Raw genomic sequence first — 24,750 nt, forward strand, 5'->3', positions numbered from 1 at the left:
CTATGGGGTGTCAGAAGATTCCTGCTATAACATCAGCGTGATGTGTCTCCATGGACGTTCCAGAGACACCTCGCACCGAATTAAATCTCCCCCATAGAGTCAGTTCTGCAATGCCAGTAACTATGTGGGCACTCAGTGTGCTGGAAATGTATCTGCATGGCGGTGTGAGAGGTCTTATTCACCCACTAGGCTTCGTCCTCTGGTCCACAAGGTCAAATACTAGCGGACAGGTTGCTAGACCCAGGGGTAAGCATACATATCAGTTCATAGTACAACCATGACCTTGTTCACACTTCATAATCATTTCATTATACATACATGACCTTATTCTCACATCATAGTTATTTCATAGTACATACATGACCTCATTTTCACATCATAGTCATTTCATTGTACATACGTAACCTCGTTCTCAGATTATAGTTATTTCAGAGTACAGACGTCCCCCAGTTGTCACAATACGGTATATTCACATTGTTGTGAGTAAGGTTTCTTTCGTTTGGGGTGGTCAGAAGATATGACTGATATATGATCCCTCATTATTGTTCTCACCACAGTATTACAGCTTTACATTATTTTGTAATTATTAATTATTAGGAAACAATGAGCAGACACAATTTTTCTTTAAGATATAGATCTGTATTTATAGAGATGTGTATGTACATAATTTATAGAGAGCTCTGTGACGGTATGTATAGAATATATACACACATGCTTAATGTACATATCATTTAAACACACATATTTACCAGGCGGCTCTAGGGTCCCACATAGAGCCTAGAAAGTCAATGTATTCATTTATGAGAACCCCCTCCCCCTATTACATTAGAGTAAGTCGGGATCTTTATCATCATATATACATGAGATGGAGACAGAGTCTACTGAAGACCCAACAACGTATATATAGAAATATATCTCTATAGATATCGGTAGAGAGCCCTACCCAGAATCTCAGTCTCTTATGTACAGAGTGTCTATGTATAGGCATAGATCATTGGCCGCCATTGGCTTGTGACCATCATACATTCCCAGTATTTACCCTCAGGAGACTAAAGTGAATTCATGCCTAGCACCCACACCTGTTAGACAGTATCTACAGACAGTATAGCAGCTTTACACACCCAGCATTGTCTAAAGCATCACACCCATATATATAAACCAAAAGTCTGATAGCATTGCACCTCCATATACAGGGTATGGGCAGTATTGCACCCCTTTACATACCCTAAGTCGGACAGCTTCTTCCCTTGGCATATTTCTAGCATTTTGCAGGTTTGCACCCCCCATGTGCCCAGCATCTTTCCTGGGAAAGTAATATATATACATCCGGCGACACACAGTTCCCCGAGGCAGTGGTGGTGGGTGCCGAGTGGTCTACAGGTCTTCTACTATCATCTGGCCGAGCTGTCCGAAGATGGGGGATCTCGGTCTGAGTCTTCAGGGTCCTCGTTGCCGGCAGAGTCACTACTGGGGGGCGGTGACCTAATAAAAGCGAAGGTCACAGGTGACTGCTGGTCCCTGAATTATTTTACTTTAATGCATATTGAGGTGTTCCTTCCAACTGGATGTCCAATATCACACACCGCTTCTAACGGCACATAAAACCCCTCATATCTACGGATGTCAAACCACATATGCCTGACGCACACATTGCGATATTGTAGGAGATATCGGCAAACTACCAGCCCAATATCACAGAATGTGTGGCCTGAAAATGACTGTAATGCCCAATATTACTCCGATCGAATCATAATCTAAGCCAAATTGTAGGATCGGCCCATGCTGGCTTTGAACAGAAATGATCTACTCCCCATATCTATCCAATCTTTCAATATCAATGTGAGCGGCTACACATATGGGGGTCCTGTTAGTCCAACGACAGCAGGTGTAGGCCGATAGTAGTCATCCGCCAACTGGGATTTTTTGGTATGTCCAAAACTTAGCCAATACGTTTTTATAAGATCATTCTTGAGCATGCCAATAATTTTGGACCCCCCATGCCCACCACTATTGGTCCACTTTGCCCATATCAAGACCAGTATCTTTTCATATCTGATCTACAGTTGTCCTGTCTGTCGTATTCACTTACCGGATTTAGATGGTCTATGTACATGCATTTACGTTTATCTTTATTTTATTCGAGTTCGATGGTGATGTACTTACTTCTCCTCTGATTGGTTGATGAGTCTCCTACATGTCTCCATCTGCACATCTAGCCCTCTCTTCATACTGCACATTTCCATGTACTCGTGGAGATGACGAGTCATGTCGTCCTTTGCGGTGGCCAATTCCAGCTGCAAACAGGGCAAACTTAGACGTCAGTCCTGGAAGCCTTATAACCTTTCTCCCCCACGCTCCTCTTCTGGAACGTTCATCCTGCAGAGCATTATCTAACCATCTTGTTCTGGATACGTTCCTACTGTCTGAACTTGCTTACCTCTATCTGGCCAATGGTTTCCTGGTACTCTTTCTCCCGATTCTTAAAGAGAGACTCTGTGTCTTTTATCACCTCCTCCAGGCTGTCCTCCTGAGCCTGGGACAAAGAAACACAGATGATTAAGAAGATGAGTCAATCCGGAATCTTGGACAAAGTTGAGGTCATCTCATAGTCTCTGTCATTCTCCCATCAAACCTATATGGGAGCCCCATAAATAAAATGGAAAAATTTGGCCACCGATTTATCTGACCTCCATCTAACATGTCTGTTGACATTTGTCTCCATGGTGGGGTTGTCCACTTATTTCCTTACTGTATTTTAATTGGCTGTCTCCATAGACAGCCAGCTGAGAAAGCCTACAAAAACTTTAAAGGAAGGCGAGTATAGTTGACTTCACCATGGAGCAGTTGTCAAAGTTTTGGTTTAGCCAAAAATCTATAGCTAGATGGACATCTCCTTTTAGAGGAAAATTAACTATAATAATAATTTCACAAATCAACTTTTAAAAAAAACTGGTTGACCAACAGGATTTACATATTGTGCTGTTAACAAAATACAAGCTAAAAAAGAGAAGTCATATGCGATCACTGGTAACCAGACTGTAGAGGACAGAACTATCCATACTACTGCACCTCTACTCACCCTTTCATCTACTAAGTTCTGGTATTTCAATGTTACTTATTTAATTAAACAGCTCTACATGGTGGAGCTGCTGTTGTAATCTATGTAGCTTTTCTTCCTCTGCTTCATTGTTTTGCCATTTGTCTGCTGCTGTAAGTTATCAATAATTAGATAATTGTGATGTCTATAGTTGGCAAAGCCTGGAGTAGACTAACTGATCATCAGAGGAAGAGATAACACAAGGTGAGACCTGATTGAAGTGGACCGGCAAACACTGAACCTTTCATTCAATAAAACAAGAAAAAAACATTTATTTTAGATGTAATTTTTGGAGAGTTAAAACATCTAAGTAGCCTCCCAGCGAAACACTCTCTATATGTATAGTAGTGGTTATTACCCCTTAGGTGGTGAATATTATGCTCTATCTATGTTGGGGTAAGGCGGTATTACCTCTCCTTGGTTCTCCCCTGCAGACACTGCGTATCCGGAGAAATCTTCCCATAGTAAGAGGGTTTCTTCCGTCTCCTCCCAAGCAAGACTGTCGCAATCATCCTCAAAATCATAATCACGCCTGGAGAAGAAAGACCATTGTTAGTTGGTGTTTGTACAAAGGGGCACAGCGTGCCCGATGGAGAGTAACAGCTTATAGGCTGTTGTTGTACATTTTGTAGAGTTTCTCTCTACTGCTTAAAGTTTACCTGGTGCCTACAAACAGTGAAGGCTGCTATTTTATGGACTGAACAAATATTCATGAGAATGCAGCATATTAATCCAGTAGGCACATCTTGCTTCAGTGATGTCACTGGTTCCTAGTGACTGGATAGGCTGCATTCTCAGTGACGTCACTGGTTACGTAGTGAAGGGATAGGCTGCACTCTCAGTGATGTCACTGGTTGTCTAGTGAATTGATTGGCTGCGTTCTCAGTAATGTCACCGGTTCCTAGTGAATTGATAGGCTGCTTTCACATTAGCATTTGCTCAGCTTTGCTCAGCTCACAAAACAAATGCCTCTACTGAGTGTAGGTGGCAGGTGCATTTTAAGACAATATATTCAAAATGCACAATTAAAATATAGAACAATTAAATACAAATGTTTAAATAGATGTAACAAGGAACAACAACAAAAAAATGCTGTGAAAATAAACCTAGTTATACACCTCAATTCTGAGTTAAGAACACATGGCTAATAAACTAAAGTCACTGGGCTTCTTAACAGTAATCAAAGCAAACATTATATAACCAGTCCATAAATCCCTCCCTCTTAGATCGAGGGCAGAGGCGCTCTGGGTCCCCGTTGCTCACTTAGTCTTGGTGTTTGTGTAAATATAAACAGTAGAGGTGCCCAACGGTGAAATATTAAAGCTAGAGAGTGTACCCAGCTTGATGAAGGACATCAGGGGACTTTCCTGTTCCCAGGGAACGTTAACCTTGTTTTTTGAGTAGCTGAAAATAACCCATCTGTGTTGCCCGTAACAACCAATCAGATTCTAGCTGTCATTTTCTTGTACATTCTAGAACATGAGAGCTGGAATCTGATTGGTTAGTAAGTTTACCCCCAATAGCAGCCTGATCTCTTGTTAATGTAGGAGATCCACGACTTCGCTAATATGAAGATGTGAAGGTATCAAGTAATCTGTGTTCTCCAACATTGTTAGTGAAATAGTGGATCTCGTACATTAACTTTCTAACTAACTTTTCCTGACTCTCCCGCTGACAACACTTAAATGATTACCGCTGCGGCTATATTATATGAGGTCGCTGCCGTCAATTCTCATTAATTAACTGACATCTCCATTTGGACACTGCAGGAAAGATTTCCATTTGATTCCTAAAGGGAAGACCGACAGATGTTTGTGCTTTATTTAATTTTATTTGGTATTTATATATAGTTTATATAGGAAATTCGACTAATAGCCCAGATGCTATAGTTTTTGAATTAGACGCAAATGAAACACTTTTATTCTACGTGTGTCTTTTCCTAGGTCCGTTCAGGGGCGTCCTCTGGTACACGCCCTAGTTCTAATAAGTGGGTACATCTATCTACCTGCCTTAATATTTCACCATTGGCTGCGTCTCTTGTTTATCGTCTCAAAATGTGTCACTATTTTATTTGATTTCTTATAGAATCTTCTTATCGTGTTACTGCCGTGACTGGGGCTGCCTCACTTTAAATCACTTTTTTTTAATTATTATTAGCTGAAGACGTTAAAAAGTAGCAAAAGTGATAATTATTCAAAGTATTAAAGTCCCCCTTTTCGGTAATGGGAACATCAAAAAACGTCAAATACTTGTATAAACATCTGTGAAACTGCATAATATATCCTTAATAGCTCAATGTTCTAAAAATGTTATATTAGTTATTTATTTTCTCCACAAACTTATGGACTATTTCAGGTTTATAAAACATAAGGTTTTAAAAATATCTGAAACACACTGCAGAATAGATATTCCACTCCTATACCGGGATACTACTTAGGGGTAGATCTACTAAATCTTCAACAAGGAGAAGTGTAGGGGCTGCTTAGAGCAACCAATCAGATTCAAGCTATCATGTGTCTATCACATGATAGCTAGAATCTGATTGGTTGATATGGGATAAATCTACCCCTTAGAGTTCTCAGGCTGGTATCAAGAGATCTAACGTCTGTTTGATCATATTTGATGAAAGTTATATTTTATACTCCAGAAGATCCGTCTGTAGAACTATTTGTGTGTGGTTGGATGGAGCCATGTTACAAAGTACATGGAATATGACTTTGTATGTGTCTATATTCTATATAATGAGGAAAATAAATCACGCACAGCTGATTTAGCATTCTCTGCATTTCCTCATTGATACTCAACGCTGTACTCTCATCTTCCTCTCCCCCCCTCGCACTCTCGCTCTCACAAACTGACGTCTCCTCGTCGGTCGCGGGCTTCCTCTCTTTTCTCCTCCCCAAGACCTTCATGGGAGAGAGGTGAACAGTCTGGAGAGAAAGGATAAAATAGAATAGAATTGACACCATAACAACATTATCACTTATCAAATGCTCCATACTGTGTAATTAATGTGCAAAAATTTCAGTCTGAAGAGCAAATAGTTCTGATCCGGTCTCCTGGTCAATGGTCCTCACCTAAGACCGCCGCTCTACACGGGGAGGACATTTAATCGGTGCAAAGGAAGTGTTGCCCATAGCAACCACAGTCGGGCGATTTTTCTAGTGCAATAAAACATCTCACTTGTTGCTACGGGCAACACCACTGCCCCCTCCCCTTTTGCACCACTATTTATAAATGTCCCATAGACGGTCCAGGTGTTAACGTTTACACATGTCCAAACCACACACGGACCTGTAGCATGTTTATCATGTCTTCACAGCTCCTCTGTTGAGCCACGTCGCACAGTTTGGCCGTTATATCGATACGGCGGCAGATGTCCATGTCCACCTTCATGGCCTTCTCCTGGATCTTGGTGTCCAGGTCCGTCAGGTTCTAGGACAGAGATCAGACCACGTTATATTGAGATATGATTGATCTATCCCTATACGCTCTCTAGTTCCTAATGTCTTTACCATGACTAGATAGACTAGAAACCAATAAACGGATTCAGAGCCGGTGTATAATAAGTGGTACAATTATAACAATTCCTAGACCCAGGATCCATGGTTCTAATAATTTAATTACATCTGAGAGAAAAAGGCCAAAACATATGTATTAGTTATTAGGGAAACAATTAAATGATCCACACTCTCTAATTTACATGCTGCAATATCAGAGTAAACAAGACAGATGAAGAAATGAAAGGTTCACCTCACTCTTTGATCCTACGTGGTCACTGTCGGTGAGTTGACCCAATATTTGTGTCCTCCGATATTAGGGCTTTATCAGTTCTTAAAATGGTTTCCTTAAAGCCATATAAATACTGTTGTTTTTTTTTACACAGTTTATGTATTGATTTGTCTTATTTAATATAATTTAGGTTTTTTCGAGCTTGCGTCAGGTGAACTTTTACCAATATCCAATATCTCATGCGGAGTGTTTGGGATTTGCGCTGAACTGTATTTTTGGATTGGAAATACCAAAAGGAACTTGATGAAGATGCAACTGAACCAAAAAAAATAAAAAGGTTAAAGACCAAATACTTACATTGCTCATTAACCCCTTGAAGACAACCAGTTCGGCTTTCAGCTGTTTGACCTTCATCGCCAGTTCTTCCTGGTAGAGCGCAGACTCTTGGGCCTCCTGCATGGAGAATGTAGATAAAGAAACCAGGGTGGTACCAAGGGCAGTCTGGGAGAATTCAGTATTCAGCCAATGGGAAACGGGGGCTTCTGCCTTGATTGGCTACTGTTGGCTGAACTGTTTTCGGCACCACTACCCCAGCTCTCATAAGGTGCCTCAAGGGTCGGGGAGCTCTCCAATGCCTAGTCGGGAGGGTCCACAACACAGTGTGTGGGGGGGGTAGGTTGGGCAAGACGAAAGGACGGGGGTGCAGTTGACTACACATAATGGGCTCTAACTACTTATGGAGATGATGAATGAGAGTAGTGTCTCCAGATTACATACAATGGTGTCCATGGATGGTTATTTAAAGAGCCTAGTATTATTCAGACCCAGTTGTCCTGACCATATGCTGCTATCTAAAGAGGTCCTCTTCTTCTGAAGGTCCAGCCAGAAGACCACCAAAGCCTCCACTTTATGTGGTATCTTATCCAAGCTCGGCCTACTTACTGATTTCTGTCTCAATGGTTGTCTTTAGAGGAACTAACTACTGGATCCTGATAATGTGGAATTAACAAGTTGGGTCAGGCTGTCCCCATTTCAGAAGTCCCAGAAACACACAATGCTGGGAAAATACAAATTGCACGAGGGACCTCTAACGGGTAAATCATGTCATACCCCAGAAGATAGATATTTACAGCTCCCTAGGGAGATGCCAAGGACATATCATTTCCCCAATACACTGGAGATTCTAATCCTTTAGCGCAGTTGGTAATACAAGGTATTATTTGGTATAAATACTGCAGATTGCAGCCGTAGTTATATAATTTCTGGCTATTTCTGTCTATCCTTCAAAACTTCATACCAGGTTAAGAACATTCCCTTGGGTGCAGTACATGTATTTGATGAGATAAATTATGGGAAGCGGAGGAACCTGGATTAATTATAAACTTAACCTACAGCTATGTTTACTAAAGACATGGTTTTGTGTTTCATCTGTCTTTTCCAGTCATACATTTATATCATCAGGTATAGTTATGTAGCCTTGGTGCCCTGAGATAGAGCCAATCTCTGCTGTAGTCTCTGCATTGGATATCATTGCGTCCAGGGAGCAGCTTTGTGTCATCTCTCAGGTCACTAAACATAAAACAACTTCTCTGATGATATAAATGCAAGGCTGAAAGCTACAGAAGGAAATGAGAAAAGTCAATGCATTCATTCTCTTTTACAGATCGGGTGAACATTAAAAATTCATATTGCCAGATAAGGCGATAGAACGATGAGAGACAGTCAGTACAGCAGAGAGATGGATGATGCCGTAGGATACAGCTGAAATGTGCTGACATGTGTAGGAGATATAGGCAGGATTGATAGAATGGAGGAGACGCCTCACCTCATCCAGCTCTGACACTCTCTGCTGCAGCTGAACGCGAGCAGAATATTCTTCCTCCCATCTGGAAAAAACACGTCACATGGTCAGCAAAAAGCAATACGCCTTTATATTATATATATATATATATATATATATATATATATATATATGTGTGTAAGAGGACTGCATAGGGGTCTGGTCCCATTGTAATTACTAGTGGACCTGTGTATAACCTCTAATAAGGATGTAAATGCTAAAAAATACTTCATAAACTAAAGGGGTTTTGTCAAAAGAGGTTGTTTATTTGAATAGCAGTCTGAGGGGTAGTTACCTGAGGGAAGGAGAAGTGTGCGAGGGACACCATGCCCGGAGCTCAGTATAATTAAATAACAAGTCTGGGCAATGACTGAAAAGTAGCCATATTTGAAAAAGGAAAAATTATGAGGTGATAGCCAAACTAATGACATGCCTTGGAAACAAAAGGCTGATGTTATTCTCTTTATTCTGATATCTATCTATCTATATATATATATATATATATATATATACACACACACACACATAAACCTTTTTTCCCCCAATAACAGATTAGGGGTGTTGGCTGTAGGGACGCAACACCATAAATTGATTGTAGATTGATTAAAATTAACCAGAAGATACAATTATAGGGTCATTAGCCTGAATGGCCCAGTACCATGTATCACAGACGAAATGTTAACATAATGTGCTGACCAGACGCTCTGCACCCTAAAATTGATACAACTGGTGAAAATTAACATTATTTCTGGTCCTCTGATGTTATTATTTGGCATTACCTCACAGTACTTGTGCTCAAGTAACTCCAATAACAGTGCCCCTGTATCTAGTACTGTTATTAGTCTGTACTTCTCCTTCATGTAATGAATTTAATTTATTTCTTAATATTTATGTAATATATATAAATATATATATATATATATATATATATATATATATATATATATATATAATATGTAAATCAAATATGTAAATAAAAGGCTTTCAAATTTCCTGATAAATACTGTCGCAGTTTCTTCATACTCGCCTACCCTCCCGGAATGTCCGGGAGACTCCTGGAATTTTGGGAGACCTCCCTGACTCCCGGGAGAGTAGACAAAGCTCCCTGACTTTCGCAGAGGTCCTTGAGAGTTGTCTGCGCGTGTGCGTCACCGCTCGGCACATGGCGGTAATATGCGCTGACTGTCAGAAGAATTCTGTGCTCATCGTGGAACCGGACAGTTATACATTGGACAGTTCCCTGGCTGTGTGATGACAAACAGGGGATGACTCGCTAAGTAAAGGGACAACACTCTGATTAATGGGGAGGGATATCTGAGAAAATGAGAATATCTGTGCCACAGGGTAGTCTGTGCAAAAGTCAGCAAAAAAGAGGGGCAAAAGAAACCTGGGATTAAAAATGACAAAGTCCAGTGAGCCAGGTACTTATATGCAGGGCCGAATTAACCACTAGGCAATTGCCTAGGGCCCAGCGGTCCCCAGAGGGTCCGCCCAGGGCTGGCAGTGAGACCACCCTTTAAAAATGGACCGCTACTTATGGGCCAGTGCTATATGCTTGCTCCCCCCCTGGGCTAAAGTCTGCCAGCCAGCCCCTGAATAGGGGTATATGTTATGCTAAAGAACTATAGTGCTATGGATTTTTTCACGGAGGGGGTCCTAAACCAGTATCTTGCCTAGGGCCCCATGAGGTCTAAATCCGGCTCTGCTTATATGGTAGGAGTTGTTGGAATGATAATTATATAAATAATAATAGATGCCCTTCTGTGGGGCAGAACACACCCCTTGGCCAGGACAGGACACGCCCACTTCAGCGCCGCTTCGAGCGGCTCAAAAGTGCCCTTTAATCTCCCTGAAATCATTTTTCAAGTTAGGAAGTATAAGTTTCTATTGTGTTTCCATGGTAACAGTCAGTCGAACGTCCACCATTTTAGAGGAAAGAGGCTCTGGGTCAGTGAGGGGACAAAATGGCAGTTTTGAGGAAGAAGCAGATATATGGATTCTGCTGCTAATTAATTATTGTCTATAGGGTTGGGACTGAGACTCAGATGAGGATAAGACACCATACTTGCCAACTTATTGCAAGTATTATCCGGGAGCCTGCCGGGGAAGGTGGGCGTACAGGGGGGCGGGCTCCGAAAATTGCGTAATTTTGGCCCCGCTCCCGTGACGTAATGATGCAAAGCGCATCATTTTACAGCGGGAGCAGGGCCAGACGCCGCGATTCCCGGTGACACCGTGATTCCCGGTGAATCGCAGCGTTTTGGGAGATGCGGGAGTCTCCCGGACATACCGGGAGAGTTGGCAAGTATGTAAGACACCCACAGACAGACATTGGGGCAGCACGGTGGCTCAGTGGTTAGCACTTCTGCCTCACAGCACTGGGCTCATGAGTTCAATTCCTGACCATGACCTTATCTGTGTGGAGTTTGTATGTTCTCCCCGTGTTTGCGTGGGTTTCCTCCCACACTCCAAAAACATACTAGTCAGTTAATTGGCTGCTATAAAATTTTTTACCCTAGTTTCTCTCTCTCTCTATGCCTGTGTCTGTGTGTGTGTGTTAGGGAATTTAGACTGTAAGCCCCAATGGGGCAGGGACTGATGTCAGTAAGTTCTCTGTACAGTGCTGCAGAATCAGTGGCGCTATATAAATAAATATGTGGTGCCCCAAAGCCCTATTAAACAGCACAGAGGAAGTGCATATACGCTTTTAAAATGCAGGGCTACAAGGGGTTACTAGAGGCTGAGGAAGACACAGTGGGAATGACACTTGACAGTTGAACTGAAAGGACGTACCCAGGAGGATGTGCAGGAAGGAGGAGTGTGTGATATAGCAACAAGAAAGGGGAAGCTGACATGAACAGACTGATCTGCTGCTGCAACTGGTGACATTGCCAGCACACACGGCTGGGGACACACAGTGGGGCGTCCAACACAGTCTCCACAAACTGCAGAACCTTTTTAAGGTAAAATCCTTGCCTGCAGTGTACTGCACACACCCCAGTGTCAGAGGGAAGAGTGATGAGAGAACAGCGCCATCTTGTGACTGAATTGAGCAACAGTCCTTTGTTTTGTTATAATCTTTAACACTGCCTACAGTTTAACATCTACCTTTTAGAGAGAAAGTACAGAGACTTAATTGGGATTATTAACCCTTCTGGAAACCTTTGCTAGATATTTAAACACTACAAAATTCCTGTGCACAGTTCAACCCAGGACAGAGTGTAAAATATGGTAATGTTACCAGGGATAATATTGGTGCACCAAATGTTTTAGATGAATGTTAATGTTAAGTGATTTACCTAAAAATTGATTTATTGATATTGAAGATGTTATCACTATTGTGCCTTATACTCACCAGGTGTATATTATATGTTAAATGCTATTGTGCTCTATGCTGATCAAATGATTATTTTGTCATTACCATTGAAGGGGTCAGTGGCGCGGTGTCTTACCAAAATTATCCTTACCGCATTCTTAATAAACCCAAGTTGTTTGACCGATCCTTGTCCCTTTCATTGAAGTATTTATCTCCTGACCACCGGATATCCAAACAGAAAAGAACCTGACTCGTGTCTGGAGGACAAGGTAAGGGAAGGAAATCCCATCCGTCTCGACCACCACAAATAGTGATGATGATGTGATGATTTTTGTGTGAACTCTTCACTTACTGAGCCCTGAACATCTCACAAGATTCTACATTCTGATAAACTGAGTCACTGAAGTGATTTTAATCCAATCCAATGAATCATCTTTGTGCCACATTCTGAACATTCCACATTTAACTGAAAACATTTCCAAAGTTCTTTTTTTTTATTTGCAACCTGATAAACTATGATGTTGTTTAATGTAATGTATTCATTGAGTCACATACAAGCTGAATATTAGATTTGATGGATATTTAGATCTATGACGAAAAATACCACACTGCACTGAAGGAAATAATGATGGATTGTTACATATAAAATATTTATAACAGTCAGATCCTCCCTTGTAGATTTAAATATACTTTACTTTATACCATGTTTGGGTATCGAACTCCTGAGTGGTCACTGGAACCGCTGAATAAGCGAGTTCTGTGCTCTCTCTATAACAACTGTGCTTTAAATATGCCTCACAAACATCAGCTATATATTATTCTGTGTCAGTGCGCCGGTAATACTCTATATACTATACTATACAATACACTATAAATACTGATCCTAAAACCAGTCAAACACTAATGAGAAGTCAAATTAAGTAAAATATTAAATATAAAAAATAAAAAAGCTATTCAATGTCCCCCAAGAGTCAGATCAAACAGCATTTAGGCGGGAGGTTTGAAAATTCAAATAATGTTCAATTCAAAGAATGTTTCATCCCCCTACTCAATAGGACCACCAGCTGTTCCCTCTTATCCACATGCAATGGCTGTATGGCTGTAGGAATGTACACTGCTGCAAGGTACGAACGATGACACGGAAACGTCCAACATCTCAGTTCTGCTGCAGGCACGATGTGACCGAGCTCATCTGCCGACAGAGCGGATTTCACTTACAGGCAAATCATCTATTTAACTGGAAAGCTCATTCACTGAAAATCAAGTAGTTAATTGGAACAGTAGTGAGAAATTACTGTAATATAAATAGGGATAAGAAATACTATTATTACAGTCCTGCTGTAAAACACAGCATTGCAGATAAATACTAATGTATTATATGTAGGTGATGCTCAATCTTAGCAAAGAACGCTCAGGTCTGCAAAGGAGTAAATCCCTTGTAAGGCTGGGTACACACTACAGGTTTTTCACCCAATTATCGGGCCAATCATCATCACCATTTATTTATATAGCGCCACTGATTCCGCAGCGCTGTACAGAGAACTCACTCACATCAGTCCCTGCCCCATTGGGGCTTACAGTCTAAATTCCCGAACATACACAGACACACAGACAGAGAGAGACTAGGGTCAATTTTGATAGCAGCCAATTAACCTACTAGTATGTTTTTGGAGTGTGGGAGGAAACCGGAGCACCCGGAGGAAACCCACGCAAACACATACAAACTCCACACAGATAGGGCCATGGTCGGGAATTGAACTCATGACCCCAGCGCTGTGAGGCAGAAGTGCTAACCACAGTCACCGTGCTACCCTCTAATCACATGATAAACAACCGTTAGGTCTGATATCGCATTATCCCACGATCATGTTTTATCGTTTTAAAGCTCATCGTACCGTTTGATTTGATTCTATAAACGACAGATCGATGTTGTGCCGATTCTGCAGTGAGTATGCACTCAGGACCAGAAGTGTTCATAGACCTCCATAGACTTTACAGAGTCGCTATCTCTTCAGCCGACGGTTATGACAGATGAAGAGCACAGATCTGAGGGTAAATTGTATAAAACGTGTATAGTGTGTACACAGGAATCGGCTGCTGATTGACACTTTCAGTCGTTGGCAAAATCGCATCGGAAGAGATTTTCTGTACTGTGTGCCCAGCCTTAGAATCAGACCTGGCGCAGGATGACGGAATTCTCAGTTAGGAAACTGTCCAAATCCGCACCCAGGAGACCATTGCCAGTTGCTTTAATTATAAAGTCCATTTTTATTGAAGCATTAAATGCACAAAGTGGAAAGTAATATGCAGCACAATCTCCAAGCGTTTCAGATGGCTTAAGACGAACACTAATGACTTCATATTTAAAAAAAAAAAAATCTCCATTTTTTCTTGCATGAAAGCCACACGCACCTTGGCACACTGGAACATACAAATGGTCAGAAGGCTCAGCTACAGGCATCAGAAAACGTAAAAATATGCAAAATATTTACATGATTATACACTTTATATACAGCCAGTACTCAATGACTGCAATCTCCCCCATATGGAGAGATTTGGATCTCAAAGAGCTCAGCAACTTCCCAACATTTGAAGGTCTGAAAGAGGGACAAATAAGCCACGCCCTCTGCGGAGCCTAATCGCTGCCAACAAACTTCCTGTTTGGTAATGCGCAGTAGCGTTTTTTGGACAGATGTCCTGCCCCACTTCCTCCTAGACCACCGGGGAAACTGGCTGCTATGTCCTGGTATCGGAGCATGAGCTGCAATACCGGGACAAATTGTAAGTCGGGCGGGACAGTGGGACAGTCCACTGAAATCGGGACACTTGGGAGGTATGAATAAATGGATGTGAATAATTAATCTTCAACTAATTATACAATGAACAAGATAAATCTAATCTAATCAACACAGAACGTATTCTGAATCATAATTTGGAGTTAGACACTATTGAACAAAAATAATATCTGTTCTATTTTATGGGAATGTAGTTTAATCATTTTATTTTATTCTTCACTATAACTCTTAATATTCACTTCTTTTCTTCACATGATCACTCTAATCTAAGATATTTTCATATATAACCCCAAAAAATTCTAACTAAACTATGAATGGGATCTGTTTGCGAATACGTGTTTTTCTTTTTTAACAACTGATATAGTAAAGAATTTATAACTTTTAACTAACTGTGTTCCTATTAATGGATTAGGTGTGCTCTTGTCTTCTAACATTTTAATCCTATAGTAAATTATTAGATTGCATTTTGCGCGGTTACCAGGGCCGGATTAAGGGAATGGAGGCCCCTGGGCTAAGGGCGCCTCCATTCCCCCGTGAGGCCCCCAATGTGAGCCACCCGCCGCCCCCCCCGTACCCCGTGAGGGCCCCCCCACAAGCGCTTACCTGTCACTGTAGTCCTCCGTCCCCGGCGCGCTGTAAGCTCCTTACTGAGGAGATCTCGCGAGAGTTCACTCGCGAGATCTCCTCAGTAAGCAGATTACTGAGCGCCGGGGACGGAGGACTACAGTGACAGTGCTCAGCAGCATTGATCGGGCTGGGGGCGCCTCCGCCCCCGGACCGATCAATAATGCTGCTGAGGACTTTGAAGGGCCCCCTGGATGCCCGAGGCCCCTGGGCTATAGCCCAGTTAGACCTCGGGTTAATCCGGCCCTGGCGGTTACTGAGGAAGATCAAACTGCCCTGTTTATCAATCCTCAAACATGAACCCTGGGGTCACTCTGAATTCCTGATATCATACTACATTTCTCTTCAGTGAGTAAAACGAAACGAGGAGGGGGACATTCTTATCCGGAGCCATCACGTATCAGAAATAAAGTGGGGGGAAGGAATGTGAGACTCTTACAAAATTAGACAAAATTGTTCAACAATCAAAACAACAAGCAGTTTGGAATGCGGTTGAAAGAAAGTTTAAACGGAGACATTGATATGGCACGCAGCAAGGGTATGGGCCCAGGCACGCGCTCTACCTTTAGGATACAGTTGCGAAGTACGACCAAAATTTTAAGAGTTATGGGGCCCACTGATGTGTTCTCTGCCCTGGGCAATGTCTTAAAGCCGCCCGTGAGCGAAGAATCATTTTTTGAAATAGGTCACATTTAACGATCACAGTGGATATTTCTTGAGGAATTGAGAAATTCTCCCTATACTGTCCGTAGACAGGTCGCGTAGAGCTTAATGTAGGCCAGTGTTGGCTAACCTGTAACACTCCAGGTGTTGTGGAACTATAAGTCCCAGCATTCTTTGCCAATATATAGCAGCTTATTGCTGGAAGGGTTTGCTGGGACTTGTAGTTTCACAACACCTGGGGGTAAATGTATCAAGCCCATAGCAACCAATCAAATTCTAGCTATCATTTAGTAGAATGTACTAAATAAATGATAGCTAGAATCTGATCAGAGAACTCTCAGCTTGATACATTTACCCCCTGAAGTGTCACAGGTTAGTCAACACTGATGTAGGCTTTCCGATGAGTTAACATGTGGTAAACGTAAATAATGGAACAAGCACATTTTTGAAAAACACAAATTGGTATGATAACACTGTAAACCATGGTTTCTACTGTCAGATCTGTTTAGATGCACTTTACATACGAATGTAATCATATTCTATTTATCAATAGAATATGGTTATATTTAGTTGGTGGCTCTACAGTGGATGTAAAAAGTCTACACACCCTTATTGAAATTGCAGGTGTTTCTGATGTAAAGCCTGAAATCAAGATAAAACAGAATTTAAGATAAAAAAAATCCTACAATAACATAGTTGCAAAAGTATTCACATCCACTCATAATGGGGCTGTAGCTGTTTTCAGAGATAACCAGTCACATTCGAAATCATGTCCAAAGGTAATTAGCATACAGCTGGCAATGAAAGAGGTTATGATTCACCAAAAATAAAGATGTTCCTGTAGGATTTCCTTGTTGTTTTCTTGGTTGCATCCTACTGGGATAGCCATCAAAACACCTACAGGATCTCATTGTTAAAATGTACCAATCAGGAGAGGGGTAACATAAAATTGAAACTGCCTTACATGTACTATGGAACACTATGAAGACTGCCATCAATAAGGGGAGAAAATGTGACACGACAGAGACATTGCAAGGTCAAGATGTCCCCCATAGTTGAATAAAGAACAAGGAGAAAACTCATCAGGGAGGCTACCAAGAGACCAAGGACAACATTAAGGGAGAGGAATTTCTGGGCTATGGGGTAGGGTGGCAAGATACACAACACCTCAAAGTCCCTCTAAATTGGGCAAAAGATACATTCAATCACCTCAAACCATGGGGTGAAATGTATTGAGATCTGATGAGACCAAGGTTGAACTTTTTGGCCTTAATTTTAAAATATATGTTTGGCACAAAGACAACCACAGCTGATCATCCAAAGAACACCAATAATTCTGTCAAGCATGGTGGTGGCAATATAATGTTTTGAGGCTGCTTCTTTAGATGGGGCAGGTGCTCCAAATATCAAGATATTTTGCAACAAGACCTGCTGGCCACTGTCAAAGAGCGGAAGATGAAGAGCAATTTCACCTTCCAACATGATATCGATCCTAAGCACACATCTAAGTCAACCAAGGAATGGCTTCAGAAAAGGATGATCAGAGTCTTGGAATGGTCCAGTCACAACCCACACCTCAATGCCATTGATATCCTGTGGAACGGCCTAAAGAGGGGCGTGCACAGGAGATCCCCTTACAGTTTGACGGACCTTGAACTTTTTTTGCAGGGAAGTGTGGGATAGAATTGCAAAGTCCAGGTGTGAGAAGGAGATAAGGACTTAGTCAAAAAGATTCATTGCTATAATAAAAACCAAAGGTACTTCCACAAATTCTTAGTTTAAGGGTGTGCAGACATATGCAACTGGGGTATTGTAGTTTTTTTTCACTTGTTTTTCCTAAAAATTGTCTAGAGTTTAAATTGAAGGTGGACACAAGTCTGACATGATTTTGTCAGACGCCGTTCCCGCTGATCCCCTGTCAGTCGGGGAACGGACGTCTGATCTCCCTGCTGGCTGCTCCAGAGTCCTTCCGGGTTCTCTTTACTGTCGGACGCATGCGCCCTTTCCTCTGTCCCGTTGCTAGGCAACGGGACGCCGCTGCCTCCGCTTCCTGTTCCTGCCAATCAAGTCCTCCTGACCATTATTTAAACCTGACTCTGGCGCAATTAGGGTGCCAGAGTAACAGGTCTACTAGCCTGTGTTACTGGTTCCTTGCTCCTGGTTTCCTGTGTGTTCTACTGTTCCTGCTTTCCTGTTGTGACCCCGGCTTGGCGACTACTCCTTTGGATTTCCCTTGGTACCGCATATTCCCGATTGGTGTGACCCGGACCATCTGACCCTTCTACACTACACCGGCAACTGGCTAATAGGACCGCGACCTGCGTACCCTGTGCAGCGAAGTCCAAACTTAGCCCAGGGGCCTCCACTCCCTTATTCCAGCCCTGCCTACTGACTACTGCCCCCCCAGTATGAGGTCTGACTGTACTATCCTACTGACTACAGCCCCCCCCCATTATCTGGTCTGACTGTACTGTCCTACTGACTACTCCCCCCCCTAGTATCTGGTCTGAATGTACTGTCCCACTGACTACTGCCCCCCATTATCTGGTCTGACTGTACTGTCCTATTGCCCCCCTCCCCCGGCTAGGAATACTGAACGGGCTGATCACAGTGCATCTGTTGCCTTTACACAGCCGAGACATTCATGAGATCACAGTCTATGTATTCACCAGGGACCAATGATATCACTGAGGCATTTGTAAAACATATTTAGGCCTGCTAAAATTATTATTGGTGTACCACAGGGATAAGTATTGGGTCCTATCATTCACCATTACTTGTATTAGTGACCTTGTACTTGACCTAGAAAGTCAGTTGTCCATATTTGCTGGTGAAACTGAGCTATCTCGGTTATTAACACAGAGCGGGATAGTAACTGGCTACAAAAAGATTTGGACACACTGCTAAACTGGACAGGCACATGCAGATGGAATCTGAAGCCCAGAAATGTAGAGTTATGTGTCTAGGTACTGAATCATCACCATCATCAATATTTATTTATATAGCGTCACTAATTCTGCAGCGCTGTACAGAGAACTCACTCACATCAAACCCTGCCCCATTGGGGCTTACAGTTTAAATTCCCAACACACACACATACTAGGGCCAATTTAATAGCAGCCAATTAACTTACTGATATGATTTTGGATTACTGAATATGATACATACACATTAAATGTAACTAGAGAAAACAGAAATGGAACTGGACTTAGGAAATTGACAGAAAGCTGAGTATCTGCACAGTACCAGGCAGTGGCTGCAAAGCAGAATACAATATAGGGATGGAAAAAAGGGGGATTAAAGCTTGTTTTGTAAACTTAGTATATTGCCATTGTATAAGCGGCTGCTTAGAGCACATCTTGAATATGGGCTATAGCCTTGTGAACCTCACTGTATTAAGGACATAGAAGATCTTGAGGGGTACAGAGGTGGGCAGTAACAAAGACAATGGAAGGTAAATGATAACAAGAGGTTTGAAACTTTTTCATGGACCATACATAAGGCAAGGGGTCACCAAATATGAAGGGTGCCCCTGGTGGCCTTAGCTGCAATTACATGCGGTCCTTCCTGCCCCGACTAGCTGGTGGGTATGGGCAAACAATACCAGAGGACCCCTCACATATGGAGTGCACACTAGTGTGTGCGTGGTGCAGGACAGATAATGCTGGGGGCAATGCCATCTCCATTCAAACCAAGGGAAATAAACTTTAATATCTCCTCATCTCCACCAACTGCTGGGAGCAGTAGTTCCACAGACACACACAGGTTGCTTTACACAGGCTGCTTTACACAGGCTTCTCACTGAATCCAGCTCACCCCATCACAAGCATGCGGACGGCCGCCTCACAGATCCTCCGGCACCTCCATCCCAATATCCAGAGACTCTCTCCTCACATGAGGAGCCAACACACCCCTCATCCAGGGACTCCTATGCTGTACAGTCTACAACCTCCATACCAGCTGCACTCCCAGTTAGCCTGCTGCACCCCCCCCCCCCCCCCCCTCACAGGGGTCATTCCAAGGGGCTACTCCACTCGGCACCTGAAAGAAGGATCTCTCGGTTTTATTTTCCCCTGTAGTGCCAAACATCCAGAAGATGTTACTTCTGGGGTACCCCTCTTTTCTCTAATGGGGTCATGACAAGTGGGGGACTCTAGACTCCCGAATGGAGTCATCAATTTATAGTAACATTTACTGTAACAAGGCATTTGCCACGTACCCCTTATTCTGGTTGGGTCTTGGGTCTACGGAATAACTACTGGGGTCCTCTACCCCTTTTTATTACCCCTACAGGGACTATTAGAAATGTATGCTGCTCACCTCCCCACACAGGGTTAAAATTTCCACTGTCCCTGCATGGGGAAAACAGCGCATTAAATAGACTCTGTCCCCCCCGTGGTCTCCCTATAAGTGATCTCGCAATGACATGACGGTCCACGTTATCGTGTCCGATCCAATGATCCAATGAGCCCCGTGCCTCACTCCTACATGCCCCCCCGGTGACCTCATCTGCCGTCATCGGGAGGCAGCGTCCCTAGGATACTGCTACAGGCGTTGCACAATTACAAATGGAAAAAATATATTTCACCATCAGAATAAAGTCAGGGTTCTTTACTGTAAGAGTTTTTAAACTGTGGGATTCTTTACCACAAGAGGTGATGATGTCAAGTTCATTAACAAAATGTAAAAATACATTAAGGGCATTATGGGGATGTCTGATACAAGGAATTCATCCAATTGCCATTTTTAGGGTAAGGAAGGAATTCCCCCCCCCCCCCCCCTGTGAAGCTAAATTGACAACCGTCACGTGGGGGCAGTGGCAGAACTAAACTACCATTGATGCAACAGGAGCGGTGCACTGGGACCCATGGAGATAATGGGGCCCACTACACGGGGAACTAGCGAGTTGTGGGCCTCGGTTCTCTCCTCCCCGATTCTCAGCACCGGGGCCCACGGCTCACTAATTTCACCTCTGCATGTTTTGCCTTCCTCTGGATCAACGCACTGAGAATTTATGAAAGGTTGAAACTGATAGACCAGTGTATGTTTTCAGCCCTACGCACTAAGTAACCTTAGTATTATAAGTTGTTCTGTACTCCAAAAACTCCTCCCTCCCCCTGTCTAGATGTACTGCAGCTGGCAGCAGTCTCTGAACGGTATCTCTGAACCCACGTTTCCGTGTACCCAGCTGCCAGTCTCCGCACCGTTGCTATTTCGACACTGGCTATATTCACCACTTCCCCTCATATTCACCACAAACACAGCAGTTCATCATTTTTCCTGTATGCAGTACTCAGTCATTACAGGCCTCATCTAGAGCTCGGAGCAAATCCAACTCGACGGTGCAATTTTGCACTTTGCCAAAACCATAATGCACTTCAGTGGGCAAAATTAAAAAATGTGCACATAGATTTAGAGTTGGGAGGGTGCTCGTTCTAGCTCAACTCTAAATATCAATGTAACCTTAAAACTGCCTAGTGTTTGTGTGCTACGTGGAAATGCAGCCAGTATATTTTTCCTGCATGTCATAGAAAATTTAATTTACATCCCTTACCCCTCAAACATGGTCTATACCGATACAAGTTTGCACTCTTTACAAACTCCTCACTAGGACAGAAGCCCTAATTAGTTAAGCTTTAACAAATTTTGAGGATGAGTAGTTAAACAGATTAAAATGGTTTAGTTTAATGATCTATATATATATATATATATATATATATATATATATTTCTATATTATTACTATAGATGGATAAGTGCTGCATGTTTTTTGTACGTCATTTATACTAGTTTAAACTAGTTGGAAATGTTTGTTTTTTAATCCTGAGGACAGACATGTGTTATAGATTTTCTAGTTAAACAATTAGCTGTCTCTACGCCAGTGCACACACAGAGGATTAGTTGGAACAAAAAAAAGTATAAAACAAAGTATAAAGCATAACTATAATATGAAATAAAGTCTTATAAATAAATCTTCCTGTCCTGATCTCTACACGGCCAGTCGGCATCTCTATCTCCCATTAAAACTTAATTTATGGATTGAAATCTGCGACTGCAAAACACTATGACATCAGGAACTGTCCTTGTGCCTCTGTGACTCCTGCACCACACAGACTGTAAATTTGCTTTTCAGCACTACTTATAATGCAAGGCCTGGGAGCGATAGATTTGTTCTGTTGTATCGCCTACGGTGTTTGAAATGTTTAGCTTGTTGTCTAAGTGGTGACGGCATGTTTACAGTTTTATGGATAACAGATACACTCTGCAAGGAGTTGTATACAGTTTGTGAATTATGCATTTTATACATATATGATAAACATGCTGCCTTACCTCTGTTTATAGGCATCGCGCTCCCTCTTCACCTTCCCCAGAACATTGTAAAGAGCTCTAATTTCGGGGGTTATAGTGTCAATCTGCACCCCAACCCCATCGGCGTGGCCCCAATAGGCTCCGCATCCGGTGCCGACTGACCCTACGTCGGACCTGGTCATCAGCCTCCTTGGACCATAGACCCATGGCTGTGGAGGAGGACTGGGAGTGGGACGAGTGAGCCCCAATAACGGTGGGGGTAAGATGGGCCCCACAAAGCCGGTCTGGACTGCCTGGTCCCGGGTGATGGGCCCTGCTCCTTGGGCTCTCTCCAATGCCCTCTCCAGGGACCGGTTTCTCCTCTCCAGTTCGTGCACCTTGGCCAAGAAGCAACGGAAACGCAGATTGAGGGTCTTCAGGACGCTGATGTTGGAACCAAAGTCATTGCGCAAGGCTGAGGCCCCCCCACTCTGAGGATAGGGTCCCCCCATTAGTAACGATGACTGAGGAGATGTAGGGGGGCTGTCGTCCGACTGGTGAGGGGGATCTGATGAGAGCAGGAGGAGATTGGGAGTTAATAGAGGATTCATGGCTGGACTGCTCGGAGTACTGCAGAGAGGAGGGAGAGAAGGGGAGGACCAGCCAGAAGAAGAGGGTGGGGGGACTCACATCATCTGTGATGTAAGGACAGAGAACGACACTGAGAATGGAGGAGAGGGAAAATGCAGAAGGATAGAAGGAGGAAAAGAAGAGAAAAAGATCATGACTAGGGGAAAGAAATGGGCTGGATGAATAAGTCACATCAGCTGTGACGAGCTGGGAGAGGGAGGTGGGGACATTCCTGTTATATTCACTGCAGGCATCATACAGACCAACTGCAGAGAGAGGGGGGAGGACGCAGAGAGAGATGGGGGGGGGGAGAAGAAGGAATGGAGAGGACACACAGGAGGCTAGAGACAGAGAGACATAGGACAGGGGAGCACAGACAATGGGTAGGGGACACACAATGGGTGGAGGGAGAGGGACATCACATTACTGGGGACTGGGACAAATCTCCCGCAGGATTAATGCACCTCCTGTACTGCATCCTCAGCAGGGCCTGCCAGCTGCATGTAAGGGGCTTGTGTTGGACTAGTAAATGTTACAGTACAAGGTGCCCTCACAATGGACACAGAGTAGATCAAATTTCTTTCCTTCTCCACATCATTAAAATGTATTAAAAAGTGTCAAAAAAACCTCCAGCATCAGGAAACAGCAGTGGTAACACAACAGTAAAAAGTAACAACTCCCCTGGATCACACAAGTTGTGTCCACACAGCATTATAGAAGAAATAAAGTCACCATTAAGAGTACAATCTGGAGTGTGACAGGTCTGTGTACACAGGAGTACAAGCTGGAGTGTGACAGGTCTGTGTACACGGAGTACAAGCTGGAGTGCGACAGGTCTGTGTATACAGGGAGTACAAGCTGGAGTGTGACAGGTCTGTGTACACAGGAGTACAAGCTGGAGTGTGACAGGTCAGTGTACACAGGAGTACAAGCTGGAGTGTGACAGGTCTGTGTACACAGAAGTACAAGCTGGAGTGTGACAGGTCTGTATATACAGGGAGTACAATCTGGAGTGTGACAGGTCTGTGTATACAGAGAGTACAAACTGGAGTGTGACAGGTCTGTGTACACAGGGAGTACAAGCTGGAGTGTGACAGGTCTGTGTACACAGGGAGTACAATCTGGAGTGTGACAGGTCTGTGTATACAGGGAGTACAAGCTGGAGTGTGACAGGTCTGTGTACACAGAAGTACAAGCTGGAGTGTGACAGGTCTGTATATACAGGGAGTACAATCTGGAGTGTGACAGGTCTGTGTACACAGAGAGTACAAGCTGGAGTGTGACAGGTCTGTGTACACAGGGAGTACAAGCTGGAGTGTGACAGGTCTGTGTACACAGGGAGTACAAGCTGGAGTGTGACAGGTCTGTGTACACAGGGAGTACAAGCTGGAGTGTGAAAGGTCTGTGTACACAGGGAGTACAATCTGGAGTGTGACAGGTCTGTGTACACAGAGAGTACAAGCTGGAGTGTGACAGGTCTGTGTACACAGTACACGCTGGAGTGTGACAGGTCAGTGTATACAGAGAGTACAAGCTGGAGTGTGACAGGTCTGTGTACAAAGGGAGTACAATCTGGAGTGTGACAGGGCTGTGTATACAGGGAGTACAAGCTGGAGTGTGACAGATCTATTGTACACAGTACAAGCTGGAGTGTGAAAGGTCTGTGTACACAGAGAGTACAAGCTGGAGTGTGACAGGTCTGTGTACACAGAGAGTACAAGCTGGAGTGTGACAGGTCTGTGTACACAGGGAACACAAGCTGGAGT

The 24,750-nt window shown here is 43.2% G+C and overlaps 1 protein-coding gene across 1 annotated transcript; it reads right to left on the reverse strand.

Annotated features, from left to right (window-relative positions):
• Positions 1 to 617: 617 nt before the first annotated feature.
• On the reverse strand, positions 618 to 23,216 carry IFFO1 (intermediate filament family orphan 1). The gene is made up of 9 exons (XM_075215853.1): positions 22,397 to 23,216; positions 8,655 to 8,715; positions 7,187 to 7,282; positions 6,392 to 6,532; positions 5,861 to 6,027; positions 3,509 to 3,629; positions 2,438 to 2,533; positions 2,164 to 2,294; positions 618 to 1,482 (listed from the first exon to the last, which is right to left on the reverse strand). Exons 1-9 carry the CDS (start codon positions 22,963 to 22,965, stop codon positions 1,392 to 1,394), a joined length of 1,473 nt encoding a protein of 490 aa, XP_075071954.1. The 5' UTR covers positions 22,966 to 23,216; the 3' UTR covers positions 618 to 1,391.
• Between the last annotated feature and the right edge of the window lie 1,534 nt (positions 23,217 to 24,750).

The sequence above is a fragment of the Mixophyes fleayi genome, chromosome 6, assembly GCF_038048845.1.
Source record: "Mixophyes fleayi isolate aMixFle1 chromosome 6, aMixFle1.hap1, whole genome shotgun sequence".
In the NCBI taxonomy this organism is placed as follows: Eukaryota; Metazoa; Chordata; class Amphibia; order Anura; family Limnodynastidae; genus Mixophyes; species Mixophyes fleayi.